This window comes from Salvelinus sp. IW2-2015, linkage group LG35 (genome assembly GCF_002910315.2).
Source record: "Salvelinus sp. IW2-2015 linkage group LG35, ASM291031v2, whole genome shotgun sequence".
Classification (NCBI taxonomy): domain Eukaryota; kingdom Metazoa; phylum Chordata; class Actinopteri; order Salmoniformes; family Salmonidae; genus Salvelinus; species Salvelinus sp. IW2-2015.
The window spans coordinates 4,822,885-4,843,201 of record NC_036874.1 but is presented as its reverse complement, the minus strand read 5'-3'; the positions used below and the strand labels follow the sequence as shown (position 1 = coordinate 4,843,201).

The 20,317-nt window shown below is 42.5% G+C and overlaps 1 protein-coding gene across 1 annotated transcript in view; it reads left to right on the top strand.

Moving 5' to 3' along the window:
- The first annotated feature begins 554 nt into the window (after positions 1-554).
- The window catches only part of LOC111958639 (dynein axonemal heavy chain 5-like), a 68,281-nt gene continuing 48,518 nt past the window's right edge, over positions 555-20,317 (top strand). Inside the window, 17 exon segments of the mRNA XM_070437321.1 lie at positions 555-756; positions 8,424-8,558; positions 8,774-8,858; positions 9,047-9,201; positions 10,888-11,106; positions 13,114-13,251; positions 13,458-13,634; positions 13,895-14,008; positions 14,260-14,367; positions 14,664-14,786; positions 15,050-15,265; positions 18,067-18,174; positions 18,282-18,367; positions 18,485-18,806; positions 19,227-19,433; positions 19,699-19,870; positions 20,168-20,313. Coding sequence (XP_070293422.1) covers positions 670-756; positions 8,424-8,558; positions 8,774-8,858; positions 9,047-9,201; positions 10,888-11,106; positions 13,114-13,251; positions 13,458-13,634; positions 13,895-14,008; positions 14,260-14,367; positions 14,664-14,786; positions 15,050-15,265; positions 18,067-18,174; positions 18,282-18,367; positions 18,485-18,806; positions 19,227-19,433; positions 19,699-19,870; positions 20,168-20,313 — 2,598 coding nt within the window. The 5' untranslated portion in view covers positions 555-669.

Sequence of the window (20,317 nt, the reverse complement as noted above, 5' to 3'; positions counted from 1 at the left end):
GACTTAACGCCATCCCTGCGAGCTGTGTGCGTGTGCTACCATATTGATAAAAACTGAATCGAATCAACATCTTCTCAACCGAGAACATGAGCCAGTGCCCTTTTGTGGCCGCGTGAAGTGACCGCTGAACAGAATCATTAGTTGGGGTCTCTAGGGGCGAACGTACTTCTAATAGGTCATCCTTGGGTCGCGAGAATGATATATACGATTGTAGTCGTGCCCGCCATCGAGAAAGTTAAGACGGAATCCGGTTCCCGTGGCTAATCAGCGAGAAAATTCTCTTGGGACTCTCATACCCCATTTGAAGTTGACATTGAAAAGGAGGTAAGGTAATGTTAAGGTTGGGGTTAGGTTAGGCAAGGGTTATACTTAAGGTTAATGTTAGGGTATGGGTTAAGGTTACGGTGTAGGTATGGACGTCCCCAATGATCCCGATTAGCAAATGCACAAAAAACATGTCCTACGTAACCAAGGAAACCGCTAACACAATTTAATGGTGGGAAAGTGTTATCTGAGAACCGCAGCTTGAGCCCCACGAGCCAGCCCAGGACACCAAGGACCAAAAATAAGAATTCCACGTGACATGGAAAACTTGCAACTGTTTCTATTCCAGAATTCTGATACTGTATTCACACTTCAAAGACATATTCGTGATGGTGTGGAAACAACATGTCTCTCAGCTCGCGTTCTGCGAAGTCCAACTTGAGAAACAGGTCCCAACCCTCAGTCCCCGTGGAGTCAATAAAGGAAATGCAGGTTTGGTGATGGTATTATCAGCTATTTCGCTTGTGTAGATGTGATTGTAATGTCTATTAGTTGTACTGTATATCTTTGTTTTTGTCTGGTGGAGGTGGCAAGGTAGCCAATAGCTTGCTTGCATCGTGTTGTGGTCCTGTTTCTTTAACCCTGCCAATACGATTATGGCATTTTCTGGTAATGAAGATCATGCATATATAGACTCAAGAGCTCACAATAATTGAAGCATATTTAAGCATGGCAATGGCTGTATTCAGGCACTCTGCTTTGATCCGTGCGTAAGAACAGCCCTTGTTATAGCTGCTCGGGCCTTATTGCTATTATAAATTGGTTACCAACGTAATTTGAACAGTACAAATAAAACATTGTGTCATACKTGTGGTATGGCTTTCAGCCAATCAGCATTCAGGACTCAAACTTTTATAATTTGCATTATAAACTGGTTGGTTCGAGCCCTGAATGCCGATTGGCTGACAACTGTGGTATATGAGACAGTATACCACGGGTATGACAAAACATGTATTTTTACTGCTTTAATTATGTTTGTAAGGTTGGGCCAGACAAAATATTTAATTGCCTTTGAATGGGGTATGGTAGTAGGTGCTAGGCGCACCAGTTTGTGTCAAGAACTGCACGCTGCTGGGTTTTTCACGCTCAGCAGTTTCCCGTGTGAATCAAGAATGGTCCACCACCCAAAGGACATCCAGCCAATTTGACAGAACCGTGGGAAGCATTGGAGTCAACATGGGCCAGCATCCCTGTGGAATGCTTTCGACACCTTGTAGTGTCCATGCCGCGACGAATTGAGACTGTTCTGGGGGCAAAAGGGAGTTTTTTCCCCCATCTATGAATCTGTAATTCAATTCATTTCTATAGGCTTATGTTAGTAAAGCCAAATTCAATGTTTCATAAAATATTTTTTAAGGGGTCCTAAAATTCCAAATCAAAGGGGTCTTAAAATTCCAAATCAAATAGCTAAATTAATAAAAAATGTTAAAAGGTCATATGGTGTTGGATATTAGGAAACAACGGTGATGTTATGGGGACGGTATGATGATGTTCTGGGGACATTATGGATACATTTGAGTAATGTTATGATGATGTTATGGGGACATTATGGTGATGTTATAGGAAAATTAGGTGGATGTTAAGGTGATGTTATAGGAGCATTGTAGGGACATTATGGTGATGTTATGGAACATTTGGAGATGTTCTAGTGATGTTATGGGGACATTATGATGATGTTATATGGAATTCATGGTGATGTTATGGGGCGATTATGGTGATGCTCCCGAGTGGCGCAGCTGTCTAAGGCACTGCATCTAAGTGCAAGAGGTGTCACTACTGTCCCTGGTTCGAATCCAGGCTATATCACATCCAGATGTGTTTGGGAGTCCCATAGGGTGGCGCACAATTGGCCCAGTGTTGTCAGGGTTTGGCCGGGGTAGGCCGCCATTGTAAATAAGAATTTGTTCTTAACTAACTTGCCTAGTTAAATAAAGGTTACATTTAAATATATAGATATTTTAAATGTTATGGGGACATTTTGTGGATATTATGGTGAAGTTATGAGGACATTTTGTGATGTTATAGTGATGTTATGGGGACATTCTATGGATGTTATAGTAATGTTATGGGGACATGTTGTGCTTGTTATGGTGATGTTATGGGGGCCTTCTCTTAGATCCCTCTGAGCTCTCACCAGATCATACATACTTCAGTGGGGACTCCAATTACCCAGTTTCTCCAAATGAGATGTCTCACTTTAGAAATCAGTCATGCCTTAGTGAAATATTCATTATCTAACTGCTTTTAAATGCAAAGCTGCACAATAATTTTCCAAGTATCAAACGCTCTCTCACCCCATATGAGGCGCAGCTTCGTCTGTGATCGTCCTCGGCCAATCTTATGGAATCTGATGGAATTTAATTTTGAGGACCACTTTGGAAACAAGCGTTTTAATTAAAACTTTCAAGTGATATCCTCTGGGTACAAATTGTACATTTTGTTGTATGTGTCTGTTACCCAAAATAAATTCAATTCAATTCAATAGGCTGGTGTGTTTGTTTCTTGGTGTATGTTGTTCTCTTTGGACAGGCAGTAGCCAAATGCTAGTTGCCCTTTTGAATTTGAAGTTTGGGTGGATTGTTTTGTCACTCAACATTTCTCCACACTCGTTGGTTCCCTAATTTTTGAAGGATTGACTCTGTCATATTAATCATCAGCTGCTGGCACTTTCATCTCACCCCACTTTTCACCACTTTACATTAGTGTTATTCCTTTCTAGTTTCAGTACAACATGCGTACAACATGCACACGGGTGAATGGCTTTTATTAAGAAGTCATTGTGTTCCTTGGTTGGATTGAACTAGGCCTAYCCTAACAATGAGTTTCACAACATAGGTCGAGGCCTAGTATTGTGTATTGCTCTTTAACACCATCCATTCTCTGTTGGTCAATCCCTTCCTCAAGTAATTGAACCACAGGGCTCTTTTATACCTGTCCAGGGGAGACATGTCTGTCACTCTAACTGTCTGTAACTGTAGCCTCTACTCTACTGTATAACAATGACCCATTCAGCCCCAAGCCCCATTGTTGACGTTGGTAAGGCGATAGCAGTGCTTTTGATAATTACCTAGCCGACAGGGGGTCACCCAATACTACACTATCTAGTTAGCAAGCCTCTGTCTGAGGAGAAAACAATATTATAATTTCAGACAGTAACCTTTGGGCTGGAAAATAAGWTGCTGGTCYCTGGCKGTGCTTGTTCTGCAGTSCATGCACTGGAATTCTTGTCTGTGTTCTCATGAATAGTAATTCATGTCAATTAAGAGGGTYGATTCCTTYAATAGGTTGCTTTGTTGAGAGTGGCGATGCTTCACTTTAAACCTGACTATCAAAACAAGGTAAGCTGACCTACACAGTTCTGTTACATGACGTTACATAGGCTACACCCAGGTCCCTATCTGTGACCAAATCATGCATTTCATCATGAATGTTTTAAGAAACCAACAATTGTATTTATCTTAATACAATAACAGTCTCCTGGACTGTTTACCAGACCATTGTGTAGATATAGGTTCAGCCTGTAGGCTATGTTGCCCATCTATAAATGATCAATCAGAGGTATGGATTTTACAGTACTGGGGATTCATGAAAATACAGAGGTGGGTAGTACCTCACTACAAGTAACATGTTACAGTACTTGAGTAGTTTTCTTTTAGGAATGTGTACTGTACTTTTACTTGAGTAAATTCTGTAGGGAAAAAACATACTTTTAAAAAACTTTTTCAAATGTATCAAAACTGTGTGAATATCACTGTCTTATTGCTTTTGTCATATTTAAATTGGCTGCAAAAGGCTCTATTTCTTGTTTGCCTTTCTTTAGATTTTATGAAAATAACTGGTTAGTTAATTGAAAAACATGTCACAAGTATCATAGTTCAATGTAAAACCGTATACATTTGTATTTAGGTTATTGCTTTTTGATCAACTTACACAACAAAATTAGCTACTGTAAGAACACGAACAAAACAATGAGAGAATGAAAAATAGGCAGATGTGTATTGGAGAAGAAAGTCAGTACATTAACTTGTATTCAGTGGAACTAAGGAGCATTTCCATTAACTCTTGTTGTTTGATCAATTTGTTTTCTATTGTAGATCTGCATCAGGGCTGTGCTACTTATCACAAATATAGGCTAGTATTAAAATACACTGTCCACAATGTTTTGGTCATTACAGTAATATCAATGCAGTTTGGATAGTTTGGGATATGAGACTGCTCGCATCTTCAGATCAATGCCACATTATGTATTCGGGTAGGTAGCGCATAGAGCAGGGTTCCCCAACTGGCCGCCCCTTGGGCCGATTTTGGCCCGTGGGTGATTTAATTTGTCCCCCAAGTTTTCTGAGCAAAAAATTATTATAATATGATACTTTTTTGGGACATAAAGTAAAAAACACCAGCAAATCAGCTCCAAGTGGTAAAACTTTTTTCAAAAATATTCCCACGCATAATAGAGAGATATGTGATCATATACAAATGTAAGCAAGGTTTGAAATGATCATGTTTTAGTCATATAAAATATATATATAATTATATGTTTGGCTTCTTGCTGCCAGTTTGCAGTCTATTTGTAATTATGTTCCGGCTCGATGACCATCCGCTCAAGAACAAACGGTCCCGCGGCTGAATCTAGTTGATGATCCCTGACATAGAGGCTTATACTTGGCCGCACCGCATGGGTTCTCTGTGGTTTAGAGAGGTCAAGGTGGGACACAATACCTGACACAGTAATAGGGGATTATGAAGGTTCCTTTCATCTGTTTTGTCACCTGCACAATGGCATCATGAAGGCTTGGTGTACAATATACTGTGGCCTTCTACTGTGATACCCATCACCTGTGGCTGTGTGTCATGTGCCGGAGCTTGGCAACTTGCCAGCGTCTTTAAGTTGTTTGAATAGTTTATAGGAGATTTGCACTTCACTGACAGTTAGCTCAGTTTAAGCAAGGTGGGGAGCAAACAAAGGCATGCCAGTTATTCTCCTGAGTGATCACAGTCACTCTTATCTTCTCTACAGACTCACTGATCTCTATCTGTAGCTACATAGATTGTAGATGGTCGTTTGGGAGCCGTCTTTGATATGAGGAGCTAAGAGTCATGTCTCGAGCGTTGAGAAAACAGCTCTGGAAACAGAGTGTCTCAAGAGTGATCAAGGTAAGAGATTGTCACTGTAGGACTTGTATGATGATACGAGAAGATGGAGTAGAGCTACTGGAGACAACAAGGACCCAGTGGGTCCTCGCCAAGTAATGGTTAGGGACGGGTCATCTATTTGATCACAGATTGGGGCTAATATGGTGTGCATGTTGCTTACTGTTTGATAAATGTATAGGCTCCAGAGTACAACCAAACTAAAATCAGTCATTGGTCAAGATTGGCTCTCGGTCTTGTTCTGTAGAATTGTGATAAATTCAGTAGAAACAAGCAATTTCAGTCAGTATTTTTTTGATACTCTCTCTGATAGAGACATTGTTTGCAATGGAGTTCATTGCAAACGTCGAGTGGATTAGAAGACGCACAACGCCCAAACGCCCATGTCACAGCGATCAGTCCTTTTCTCCTGAAGTATTTCTTGATTTGTTTTGTCAGGACAGTTTCATTCTAGCCATTCAGTTCTTATCTGAGCTGAAAGCTTGCAGACAGTTGAGGTTGCCATTGTGTACGCTTGATGCTTGGTGTGCTGTGGTGTGTGTCTGTAGGATGAAGCTTGATGTGGCTGTTTGCTCATCATCAAAGCCTTGGACTGGAATCACTGCCAGCCCAGGGAGCAGGTGTGATGTGTGTGTCGCCCAGCAACCCCTGTCTTGGCTAGCTTATATAAGCATGTATTTCCTCCAGTGGTTCTGTTCAGGCAGTGTGGTGAATCAGTAGTGTACTAGCTGGCCTGCGATGCACATGCTGCGTGTCTAATGGAACCCTTTTCCCTACATCGTGCACTACTTTTGACCAGAGACCAAGCAGTGCACAATGTAGGGAGTAGGGTTCCATTTAGAATGCAGTCTGGGGCTTGGGTTTGTCCAATAGGTCAATAGCTGTGTTTGGTCTTTCGTGTCCAGGCTTGTTGACTGCTGGCTGCTGCCTCTGATCTGATGCATGACCTCAAGGCCTGGTGTAAATCTTTAGCCATTGTCTTCTGCTATCTTCTTCCACAGCCTTCTCCTACTCCCACCAGATACCTGGATGGAACTCAGGTGGATCTATCTTTTGATTGGGCTTATCCATTGGAGTTATCAATTAAGCCACAGTAAATGTGACTCAGACTTGGCCTTAACATCTTTAAAGTGCAATAGAGACAGACCAGTGAGCCGGCTTGGCATGAATAACTCAGCAGTCTGTGACCACACTTTATCCACGGCATCAAATGCATTCTTACACACATGCGTGCGTCCACGTGTGCCATCGCCCCCACGTTGATTTTGTCCACCCACACCAGACGCGACCAGGACACGCAGGTTGAAGTATCAAAACAAACTCAGAACCAATTATATTAATTTGGGGACAGGTCGAAAAGCATTAAACATTTATGGCAAATTAACTAGCCAGCTTGCTGTTGCTAGCTAATTTGTCCTGGGATATAAACATTGGGTTGTTATTTTACCTGAAATGCACAAGATCCTCTACTCTGACAATTAATCCACAGATAAACTGAAAGATTTTCTAGTCATCTCTCCTCATTCTATCAGGCTTATTCTTCTTATTTTGGACTTTATATGACGGTTGGCTACCAACTTTAGGTGCATTACCGCAACTGACTGGAGTGTGGACCTAAGTTCATCTTTCAATCACCCACGTGGGTATATGCTCCTAAAAACCAATGAGGAGATGGGAGAGGTCGGACTTTCAGCGCGTTGAGCGTCACAAATAGAACTAATTTCTATTTTAGCGCCTACCAAGCAGACGCTCGCTGACGCGCTCGAAGAGTGTGGGTGCAATGATTGAATAACATGTATGTGTACATTTATTTTGCAACGCTCACGCATGCGATGTGTCCGGTCTGGTCAGCATGTTAGGGGCAAATGTATAGTGTTTTCCAAATAGTAACATGCCAGTGTAGATACAAAGAAATGCAGGAACAGCTTAAGTGTGCTTAGTATTTCTGGTCTGCCGGTAAATGGTCTGGCCAGTAGCTATAAAATGTTTTCTTATTAAGTTGCAATGTGCTGAACCCAAAGGGCCTAGATCCCAAAATAGACTGACCCTTGCAAGTAAAAGGTAGCTTAACCTAGAACGAAACACTTCTCCAGACAACACAGGCTAAATTCCAGACTGTCAATGGGGAAAATAAAACCAGAGTTTGAAAGCATCTGCATCCGGCCCACAAAATACAACACCAAGTCGGCTTAATTTATTGGCTTGCCTTTTTCCTGCCGTTACCTAGCAGCACCACCAAGCAACTCATTGTAGTAGATTTGACTGTCTCTGTTCTCTGTCTTCTTTAACATGAGGCCCCCAGCCACTGGGCTATCCAGGGTAGTGTTATAGGCTAGCCAGAAACTGTTTCTGTTTCACTCTATATAACCTGTGGGTAGGAGTGGTATAGAAGACAGAGAAAGAGGCATAGCTAAAGAGTCTAGAGTATTTGGAAAATGTTTTATCAGAGATCATGGTTCAAGYGATTTCCATGAAGGAATAGGCTATCACTTTCATTTTCACTTCTTTATGTGGGATTTAGCTTTTTTTTATTTTTATAAATGGATTTTTACTGTTAATAACAAAGCTGCAGTATATATTGAAGTTATTGTATTTTCTTCTGATATTTATTCAATGGAGTTTGCAAGTGTTCTGAATTCTGCTGTCTTGGCTGACATGTGAAAGTGATTGTCATTCTGTGAACATTTTGAACAATGGCTGACTCAAAGTCTAGAAGGAGCAAAAGGGAGCCTCAATCATCTCTCATATCTAACAGCGAGATTGTTGCATTCAAAGTATGTGTGAATGACTCTGTTGTATCCAGTCATTATCATTTGAATTACTTTAATTGTTTCTGGGCTGAAATATTAATCTGAATTTGTTTCCGCCTCTTGTCGAAGCAATCCGTCCAGTTTGAGTCTGTATTGGGGTTGACTTGATGATACCTCTCTTTGTCTCTCTGTTTGCAGCAAAAGCTGAAAGAGGAGCGTGAGGCTAAGAGAGCTCAGCTGGATGGCAGACATGACTACGTCCTTAGCATCGTGGCTTCCTGCCTGGGCCTGGAGAAGGCTGATGTGGAGGATGCCATTCTGGAGGGAACTCAGGTAGGGCATAACACTTCATCACCGCTCCACCTCCATCAATCCCCTGTACTGTGGTCCCTTGTGACAGACTGTTGAGTAGCTGGCCACTGCTTGCGGATGCAACATTTGTTTCTGCACAACTGTATGTATGGTAATAACTTGTGAAAAAGAGATTTAATCAAGTAAAGGTCAATTAATTGTGGAAACAGTGATTGTGATGAACCTGTCTTGCATAGATTGAGCGCATGGAGCAGTTCTTTGTGGCTGAGGGACTTCCTCATATCATGTTCTACTATCAGGATGTGGAGCCAGCTGAAGCAGGTGAGATGATTGGCCATGCAGGGAAATAATAGGGGAATATAAAAATAGCAGAGTAATAACACAGTTAATAGTAGAGTTACAGCTCAAAGACAAAGAGGCTGAACCTTGCAAGACTTGAGTAATGTATCTTACCCTTCTTCCGGCCGTAAAGATGATATAGTGGGTAACTGCTTTGTTTGTCTCCCTAGCAGCAGCATCATCAGCAGCTACCTTGGCCCCAAAACGGAGTAAGAAGGCCAAGGTGTTTGTCACTGAGGGCAAAGATGTGGCTCTGACTGGTGTCTGTGTGTTCTTCACAAGAGCCAATCCCTCCAAGGCTATCACCTCTGAGAATGTGCACAGGGTGAGTCTCCACCTTACTATCCAACACAAGCCTCTCTAACCCTGTTCCTGGAGAGCTACGTCCTGTAGGGTTTTCACCTCGACCCTAATCTAGCACACCTGATTCTAATAATTAACTGATTGATAAACTGAATCAGATTAGTTATCAAATCAAATCAAATCAAATGTATTTATATAGCCCTTCTTACATCAGCTGATATCTCAAAGTACTGTACAGAAACCCAGCCTAAAACCCCAAACAGCAAGCAATGCAGTTGTAGAAGCACGGTGGCTAGGAAAAACTCCCTAGAAAGGCCAGAACCTAGGAAGAAACCTAGAGAGGAACCAGGCTTATCATGAGGGGGTGGCCAGTCCTCTTGCTGGCTGTGGCCCGGTGGAGATATATAACAGAAATGGCCAAGATGTTCAAATGTTCATAAATTACCAGCATGGTCAAATAAAATAATCACAGTAGTTGTCGAGGGTGCAGCACCTCAGGAGTAAATGTCAGTTGGCTTTTCATAGCCGATCATTAAGTGTATCTCTACCGCTCCTGCAGTCCTCTAGAGAGTTGAAATCAGCAGGTCTTGGGACAGGTAGCACGTCCGGTGAACAGGTCGAGGTTCCATAGCCGCAGCCAGAACAGTTGAAACTCGAGCAACAGCACGGCCAGGTGGACTGGGGACAGCAAGGAGTCATCGTGCAGGTAGTCTGAGGCATGTCCAGGGCTCAGGTCCTGAAGACAAGGCGAGTATAGCCCCACAAAGATCTCCGCTACGGCACAACCCAAGGGGGGGGCGCCAACCAAGACAGGAAGATCACGTCAGTGAACTCAACCCACTCACACTGACGCCACCCCTCCTAGGGACGGCATGAAAGAGCACCAGTAAGCCAGTGACTCAGCCTGTAATAGGGTTAGAGGCAGAGATCCCAGTGGAGAGAGGGGAACTGGCCAGGCAGAGACAACAAGCGCGGTTTGTTCTCCAGAGCTTTCCGTTCACTTTCCACACTCCATGGGCCAGACTACACTCAATCATATGACCCACTGAAGAGATGAGTCCTTCAGTAAACTTAAAGGTTGAGAGACCGAGTCTGCGTCTCTCACATGGGTAGGCAGACCATTCCATAAAAATGGAGCTCTAAGGAGAAAGCCCTGCCTCCAGCTGTTTGCTTAGAAATTCTAGGGACCAATTAGGAGGTCTGCGTCTTGTGACCGTAGCGTACGTGTAGAGTATGTACGGCAGGACCAAATCGGAAAGATAGGTAGGAGCAAGCCCATGTAACGCTTTATAGGTTAACAGTAAAACCTTGACATCAGCCCTTGCCTTAACAGGAAGCCAGTGTAGGGAGGCTAGCACTGGAGTAATATCATCACATTTTTTTACACTGGGATTGGATTGAAAACCTACAGGAGGGTAGCTCTCCAGGAACTGGGTTGGAGAACCCTGATCCAACACATAGTCGGCATTATACGTTTGATCAATATTTATATGTCTAAAGGCTTAAACAATGTTCGTATAACAATGTTCTTATCATTCATAACACTATTTAACCTTGCATTCATGCAAACTGCTTAAAGAGTTTAAGGCTTAAAGCACACAATATTAGGAACAGTATGACACGTCAGCCCAATCCTTGCTTCTAAAATGGTGTCATCCCCTGGCCTACTGTGTGGTCATGTCTATCTAAAGTTCTCTGGCCCTGGTAGGAGGTGAATTTCAACATGCTGGACACCACAGAGGTAGGCCTGCTTAAAAGTGTGGAGCAGCTGCTGTCTGAGATCTTCATACCCAGCCTGAAGAAGATGGACCATGGCTGGGGAGAGCTGGCCAGTCCACAGGCACAGTCAGTTAAACAGGAATTCATCAGCTCACTGGACAGCTTTGTGTCTGTGCTGGCCGGGGCACAGGAGAGCCTGCAGGAGAAGGTAGGTGATGTGCACGCTCAACAGACCTGGCTTCAAATACTATTTCAAATATCTAAATTACTTTCACATGCATTTCAAAGTACAGTGGCAAGAAAAAGTATGTGAACCCTTTGGAAATACCTGGATTTCTGCATAAATTGGTCATAAAATTTGATCTGATCTTCATCTAGGTCACAACAATAGACAATCACAGTCTGCTTAAACTAATAACACACAAACAATTATACGTTTTCATGTCATTATTGAACACACCGTGTAAACATTCACAATGCAGGGTGGGAAAAGTATGTGAACCCCTTTGGCAGCAATAACCTCAACCAAACGTTTTCTGTAGTTTTCAGACCTGCACAACGGTCAGGAGGAATTTTGGACCATTCCTCTTTACAAAACTGTTTCAGTTCAGTAATATTTTTGGGATGTCTGGTGTGAACTGCTCTCTTGAGGTCATGCCACAGCATCTAAATCGGGTTGAGGTCAGGACTCTGACTGGGCCACTCTGGAAGGCGTATTTTCTTCTGTTGAAGCCATTCTGTTGTTGATTTACTTTTGTGTTTTGGGTTGTCCTGTTGCATCACCCAACTTCTGTTGAGCTTTAATTGGCAGACAGACAGCCTAACATTCTCCTGCAAAATGTCTTGATAAACTTGGGAATTCATTTTTCCGTCGATGATAGCAAGCTGTCCAGGCCCTGAGGCAGCAAAGCAGCCCCAAGCCATGATGCTCCTGCCACCATACTTTACAGTTGGGATGAGGTTTTGATGTTGGTGTGCTGTCTTTTTTTCTCCACACAAAGTGTTGTGTGTTCCTTCCAAACAACTCAACTTTAGTTTCATCTGTCCACAGAATATTTTGCCAGTAGCACTGTGGAACATCCAGGTGCACTTTTGCAAACTTCAGATGTGCAGCAATGGTTTTTTTTGGACAGCAGGGCTTCTTCCGCGGTGTTCTCCCATGAACACCTTTCTTGTTTAGTGTTTGACGTATCGTTCGCTCGTCAACAGAGATGTTAGCATGTTCCAGAGATTTCTGTAAGTCTTTAGCTGACACTCTAGGATTCTTTTTAACCTCATTGAACATTCTGCACTGTGCTCTTGCAGTCATCTTTGCAGGACGGCCACTCCTAGGGAGAGGTAGGGAACTTTCTCCATTTATAGACAATTTGTCTTACCGTGGACTGATGCACATTAAGGCTTTTAGAGATACTTTTGTAACCCTTTCCAGCTTTATGCAAGTCAACAATTCTTAATCTTAGGTCTTCAGAGATCTCTTTTGTTCGAGGCATGGTTCACATCAGGCAATGCTTCTTGTGAATAGCAAACTCAAATGTTGTGAGTGTTTTTTTATAGGGCAAGGCAGCTCTAACCAACATCCCCAATGTCATCTCATTGATTGGACGCCAGGTTAGCTGACTCCTGACTCTAATTAGCTTTTAGACTAGGGGTTTTCATACTTTTCCCAACCTACACCTTGAATGTTTAAATTATTTATTCAATATAAATAAGAATATACAATTATTTGTGTGTTATTAGTTTAAGCACACTATGTTTGTCTATTGTTGTGACTTAGATGAATTGATGACCAATTTATGCAGAAATCCAGGTAATTCCAAAGGGTTCACATACTTTTTCTTGACACTGTAATTATTCAGATGTGTTTTATTTGAAAAGACAAGTAGTTGAATATTGGAATGTATTTGGAAAACTCAAATACACTCCCATGTATTTAACCCAGGTATTTGAAAATAATATTTGAAATAAGTATTTTCAAATACTTTTTAAAAATATGCTATTTATAGAAAATTATTTGAAAATACTTTAAAACAATTCCAATAGATGTGGTTGATTTGGGCCACATTATTTGAAAATACTCAAATACACAGAAAATAAGTATTTAAATAACAAATAATCAAATACACACACACTCACATGCTTATCAAAACAAACAAATGTAATTTTGCAATTACTAATATACGGATATACAATTGATATCATTAATCATTTAATTTAGGTGAATCTAAAAGAATGTGACGAATTTGACCTGAAGACACTGAAAGGCCCGTCTGACTACATTGCTGTGGCTAACAGCACAGAGGCAACAGAGAAGATAGAGGCCTGTATGAAAGTGTGGATCAAACAGATCGAACAGGTAAAATAGATTGAACCTCAATAGCATCATGCACACCTATCCCCTCCATGGACCTGTTTTATTGTGGGTGGAGGTGTGTGTTCAATGTAGTCAATACAATACAACTTTATTTATCCTCTCAGGGGAAATTACATCAAGATCCACCACATCTAACACAGTGTATAGATATCGCATTCCCCAATTAGCAGTGATTGTGTTGTATCCAGGTGCTGGCGGAGAGTGACCAGCTGAGGAAGGAGGCAGATGACCTGGGGCCGCGGGCCGAGCTGGACCACTGGAAGAAACGCATGTCCCGCTTCAACTACCTCCTGGACCAGCTCAAGAGCCCCGATGTCAAGGCTGTCCTGGGCGTTCTCATGATGGCCAAGTCAAAACTCATCAAGGTGAGAAAGCTGTTACACCCTGTCCTCCGTAACACAGGAGTAGATGTTAAAGGCTTGCTAATAAAATCTTAATATCTCAATTTCGATTTTTGCTACATGAGACTCGTTCGTGGGAGCCAGTCACATAAAAAAATGAAAAGTAAAGTGCTCCTCTATGCTTACTGAACATGGCTCTCATATCTGAATTCAGTTGCTGTTTTCTGTATTACTGTAGCAGAATAGGTACAGTGCATGTTTGATGACTGTATCTGTCCCACCAGTCCTGGCGAGAGCTGGACACCAGGATCACTGACTCAGCCAACGAGGCCAAGGACAATGTGAAGTACCTCTACACTCTGGAGAAGTTCTGTGACCCGCTCTACAACAGTGACCCTGTGAGAGACTAATATTGTATACAGTTTTCAATATAACAACTAATTTTCCTCTAAGATTTACTAACTARAGACTTTGCCAGTTTCCCGGTCAACAGATTATGCTTAATCATGGAGTAAGAAGAACCCTCAATTTAAAACCTTTTAGTCCAGAACTAAACTTAATCTGTGAAACCGGTCCTCTATGTATATCGATCTTAATGGATTTGAAAATTGATCATTGTATGATTGTATTGATTGCTAAATGAACGCAGGTGTCGATGGTGGAGGCCATTCCAGGCCTGATCAACGCCATCCGGATGATCCACAGGATCTCCCGCTACTACAACACCTCAGAGAAGATCACCTCCCTGTTTGTCAAGGTCATTATTGCCAAGATAGTGTATTTAACCACCAAGAAGAAGAGGTGACTGTAAATCTCGCTCACAATTAAAAGCTGCCGAATGTATTACATTTAATCATTAGGAGTGTATTGCAATCAATCTTGTCAATTCTTCTTTGATGTTCTTGGTGCATTTGGCCGCACCACCTGGTCTCATGTTAGCTGAAGTGCTGTCTACATCCCTCCCAAGCCTGTTAACCAGTCATCCCATTGGGGTTACTTATTAGAGAGGCACGTGAAATGTATCCTTTTTTCTTCTGTATCTCCATGTCTTAGGTTACCAACCAGATGATTACAGCATGTAAGGCTTACATCACCAACAACGGGTCTGCGTCCATATGGGACCAGCCTCAGGGTGTTGTAGCTGAGAAACTGAAAGCTGCTATCCACCTAAATCAGGTACTGCTTTCATTTCCCAAGTACTTGTTCAACACACTTTAACCAGATCATTTAAAATACTGTGCAAAAATCAAGGCACAAAGAAATGTCCGTTTTGAAAGTACAGGCCCTTAAGAGCTTTGATCTATAAATCATTTATTATCTCTAGTGTAATACCATCACATCCTTTACGCACTTCTCACAAATGAACTATTTTACAGTGTAACTTCCTTTCCATGCTCCTCCAATGACTTTTCATCTGGATCCCATCTATCTCATTATAGGAGTACCAGAAGTGCTTCCACAAGACCAAGGAGAAGCTGGAGCAGAGTCCTTCCGAGAGGCAGTTTGATTTCAGTGAGATGTACATCTTTGGGAAGTTTGAGACGTTCCAACGACGCCTCTACAAGATCCTCAACATGTTCAGCACCATCACTACTTACTCAGCCCTACAGGACTCCAAGATAGAAGGCCTGGAAACTATGGCAACCACTTTTCAGGTATACGGTCGGGAGATTAGAATAGTTTGTAGACGTTACCTTTTTAGCCATGACTTTTTAGCCATTACCTTTTTTGACGTTACGTTTTTAGATGTTATCTTTTCAGACGTTACCTTTTTAAATGTTACCTTTTCAGACGTTACCTTTTTAAATGTTACCTTTTTAGACGTTACCTTTTTAGATTTTTTCCTTGCAACTGTAGTAATGTTATATCTGCTCTTTCTATTGCTTCCGCTGGACAGACTGCAGAAATGCATGGGAAATGGGAGGTAACTTTTACCACAAGTTTTTTTGTACTTATTTTTGTCCATCAGTGCATGCCTCATCATCATTATCATCAACTCTACCAAGCATATAGCCATACTAAACTCCTAACTGTCTCTCTTTKTGAAAGAGCTGCAAAATCTGGACCCCTACAAATCAGCTGGGCTAGACAATCTGGACCCTCTCTTTCTAAAATTATCCACCGCAATTGTTGCAACCCCTATTACTAGCCTGTTCAACCTCGCTTTCGTATCGTCTGAGATCCCTAAAGATTGGAAAGCTGCCGCGGTCATCCCCCTCTTCAAAGGGGGTGACACTCTAGACCCAAACTGTTACAGACCTATATCTGTCCTACCTTGTCTTTCTAAAGTCTTCGAAAGCCAAGTTAACAAACAGATCACCGACCATTTCGAATCCCACCATACCTTCTCCGCTATGCAATCTGGTTTCCGAGCTGGTCATGTGTGCACCTCAGCCACGCTCAAGGTCCTAAACGATATCATAACCGCCATCGATAAAAGACAATACTGTGCAGCCGTCTTCATCGACCTGGCCAAGGCTTTCGACTCTGTCAATCACCGCATTCTTATTGGCAGACTCAATAGCCTTGTTTTCTCAAATGACTGCCTCGCCTTGTTTACCAACTACTTCTCAGATAGAGTTCAGTGTGTCAAATCGGAGGGCCTGTTGTCCAGACCTCTAGCAGTCTTTATGGGGGTGCCACAGGGTTCAATTCTCGGGCCGACTTTTTTCTCTGTATACATCAATGATGTCGCTCTTGGTGACTCTCTGATCCACCTCTACGCAGACGACACCATTCTGTATACTTCTGGCCCTTCTTTGGACACTGTGTTAACAAACCTCCAAACGAGCTTCAATGCCATACAACACTCCTTCCGTGGCCTCCAACTGCTCTTAAATGCAAGCAAAACTAAATGCATGCTCTTCAACCGATCGCTGCCCGCACCCGCCCATCTAGCATCACTACTCTGGGCGGTTCTGACTTAGAATATGTGGACAACTACAAATACCTAGGTGTCTGGTTAGACTGTAAACTCTCCTTCCAGACTCACATTAAGCATGTCCAATCCAAAATTTAATCTAGAATCGGCTTCCTATTTCGCAACAAAGCATCCTTCACTCATGCTGCCAAACATACCCTCATAAAACGGACTATCCTACCGATCCTTGACTTCGGCGATGTCATTTCCAAAATAGCCTCCAACACTCTACTCAGCAAATTTGATGTAGTCTATCACAGTGCCATCTGTTTTGTCACCAAAGCCCCATATACTACCCACCACTGCGACCTGTATGCTCTCGTTGGCTGGCCCTTGCTTCATATTCGTCACCAAACCCACTGGCTCCAGGTCATCTATAAGTCTTTGCTAGATAAAGCCCCGCCTTATCTCAGCTCACTGGTCACCATAGCAGCACCCACCCGTAGCACACGCTCCAGCAGGTATATTTCACTTGTCACCCCCAAAGCCAACTCCTCCTTTGGCCACCTTTCCTTCCAGTTTCCTGCTGCCAATGACTGGAACAAATTGCAAAAATCACTGAAGCTGGAGACTTATATCTCCCTCACTAACTTTAAGCAGCGGCTGTCAAAGCAGCTTACCGGTCATTGCACTTGTACATAGCCCATATGTAAATAGCCCACCCAACAACCTCATCCCCCCATATTGTTATTTATTTTTTTGCTCCTTTGCACCCCAGTATCTCTACTTGCACATTCATCTTCTGCATATCTATCACTCCAGTGTTTAATTGCWAAATTGTAATTATTTCGCCACTATGGCCTATTTATTGCCTTACCTCCGTAATCTTACTACATTTGCACACACTGTATATAGACTTTTCTATTGTGTTATTGACTGTACGTTTGTTTATCCCATGTGTAACTCTGTGTTGTTTGTCGCACTGCTTTGCTCTATCTTGGCCAGGTCGCAGTAAATGAGAACTTGTTCTCAACTGGCCTACCTGGTTAAATAAAGTTTAAATACAATTTAAAAAAATAAAACAAATGTAATGGTCAGGAGCCATTTCACAAAGTAAAAAGTAATATTTGTTACTCATCATAAAATGTGTCCTCAATTTATTTGATTGTGTTGAACTTAGTATTCATTTTAATGAGCAGAAGCTGATCCATTACTAAGTCCTGATGGCCTTTTGTGGAAGTTGACAGTTTGTTCACAGGAGCCAGAATATACATATTTTATGGTAAGCTGCTCATTGGAGAAATTACTGCTATTTTATACACTGCCTTTCATCCCTGCCTTTGTAGATGGAGGATCTTTAAATAGGGATGGTGTCCAGCCAGAAGCTGCATGTCATCATCATTCTACATTCTATATTATGTGGCCTACTACTCTGATTAAAAGGAAATTAAACCCAACAGTCTCACAACATTCAACAGAAACATTGTTGACAGTCTTTTGGCTTTGGTTGGAATGAATACAGACACAAGAAATGATCAAAAGCCTCAAAAGCTTTGGAAAGAATGGAAAAATAACCTGTCTGTCTTTTATTTTCAGAGCATTGTATTGAGCATGAAGAAAAAGCACTACAGTTTCCTTGATCAGAGAAGAACAGACTTTGATCAAGACTATGACGAGTTTTGTAAAAATATCACTGACTTGCACGTAAGTTTACACTTAATAACAAACTTACCAGTAAATCATAACACAACATATCTAAATAATCTCATAATTTACTTGCACAATTGTTTGTTGTGTTCATTTGCTTTCAGAATCAGTTGAAGACCTTCATGGATAACACTTTCGATAAGATTCAAAACACAGAAGGAGCTTTGAATGTACTGAAAAAATTTGAACGGTACTGTTATTTCAGTCCACCTCTATTTCAAACCAACCTTTAATTAATTTCAGTCCTTTTAACAGCCATTTCATTCATTCTCCATTTGATATCATAATCTCCCCTTACATCACCAAGAATGGGCATTCCAGACCTGGGCATCGATGAGAAGTACCAGCGGATCCTTCAGAACTATGGGAGAGACATAGAGATGGTGTCCCGTAACTACACCAAGCAGAAGATGGATCCTCCCATTGGCCGGGACCTGCCCCCGGTAGCCGGTAAGATCCTGTGGGCCCGCCAGCTGTATCGGAGGATCCAGGAACCCATGGATCTGTTTCAGGAACACCCTGGGGTGCTGGCTACACCCGAGGCCAAACGCATCATCAGGAACTACAACAGGGTGGCCAGGGTGCTGCTAGAGTTTGAGATGCTCTACCACAGTGGATGGATGAAGCAGGTGAGACAGGGCCCCTCCTGGATATCTTATTTATTGTGATCTTAAAGGCAAACTGATTCTTAATCAGCGTTTCTACTCTGAGATGCTTGATACGGTCTCTGGTGTACTGGCTGGACTTATACTCCAGTAGCATAGCAGCGTTAACTGTTACTGTTATTAATGCTGATCTGTACCCTTATCAGTAGCCTGGTTCCAGATCTGTTTGTGCTGTCGTAGTTGGCAAGACTGAGATTACTTTTGATTTACTCGTTGATTTCCCACAGACATACTGTAGATGACTCATATCACTCATACGCTCTCTCGTGCTCTCTCGCTTGCTCTCTTCCTCTCTCTCGTCTCTCTCACTCTCTCACACTCTTGCTGTCTCTCCATTTCTCTCTCTCGCTCTCTCGCTCTCTCTCACACTTTCTCACTCCCCAGATCGAGGAGGTCAGACTGGGCCTCCAGGCCTCTTTACTGGTCAAATGTCCCGATACGGGGGACCTGTTTGTCAACTTTGACCCCCAGATCCTGACTCAGATTAGGGAGACAGACTGCATGACCAGGATGAGGCTGGAGATTCCTTCCTTTGCAGCCATCTTACAGCAGAAACAAGATGCCCTCAAGAAGAAATACAACAAGCTGCAGGTACACTAGTTTTTCCATGATGCCTTTTGATCAACTGAAGCATATTGAGCATGATACTGTGTCCTGTATCTTTAAAAAGTTTTACGTACACTCAACAACAGTAATACAAGGGTATTCATTTCAATTCATTTTGAATTGAGTAGAAAGTCCTATGGGATGGGATATAGTCAGTAGAATCTTAATGCGAAGATTAGAAGACATTATAACGGCAGGCATTAAGTAAAGTGTTATTACTATTTTCTCTATTTCTGACGCCCATCCACAGCTGGTTCTGACGGAGAACGCCAGGGTCCGGGCTAAGATCCAGAGTGCCTTTGGGCAACTGGTGATGCCTCATGTTGCTAAGGTGGACGAAGCCATTCTGCCAGGCCTGACCTCCCTCAACTGGACCTCACTGAACATCGAGAAATACCTCAGCCGCATCAACAGTGCTCTCAGTATGTAACCATGTCCAATCTAACCTTGTCAGCACTGTACTGTGCTCAGTCATAGCACCATACTATAAAACAGGGGAACAATCTCACCACAATAACCAGAACAGTAAGCACACTGAAACTTTGACGTCATTTGATCGCAGCTAATTGTGCCTGATCAACTCATGTCAAATATCCCATTGGAAAAGGTTATATCTGCTGTCCCAGTGAGCAAAGCTGATTGTAACTGCTGTTTCCTTGTGACCCCTGGTGACACCGTGGTGCTGTGTATGACCTCTGACCTGTAACCTGTGTGTCCAGTGGACCTGGAGCTGCTGATGGACAGAGTGAATGACCTGGTGGAGTTCAGGATAGACGCTGTGCTGCAGGAGATGAGTGGAGCCACACTGTGGGTTCTGCCCCTGGGGGAACCTTTCAGCTGTGAAGAGTTCGTTCAGACCACCAGGGTAA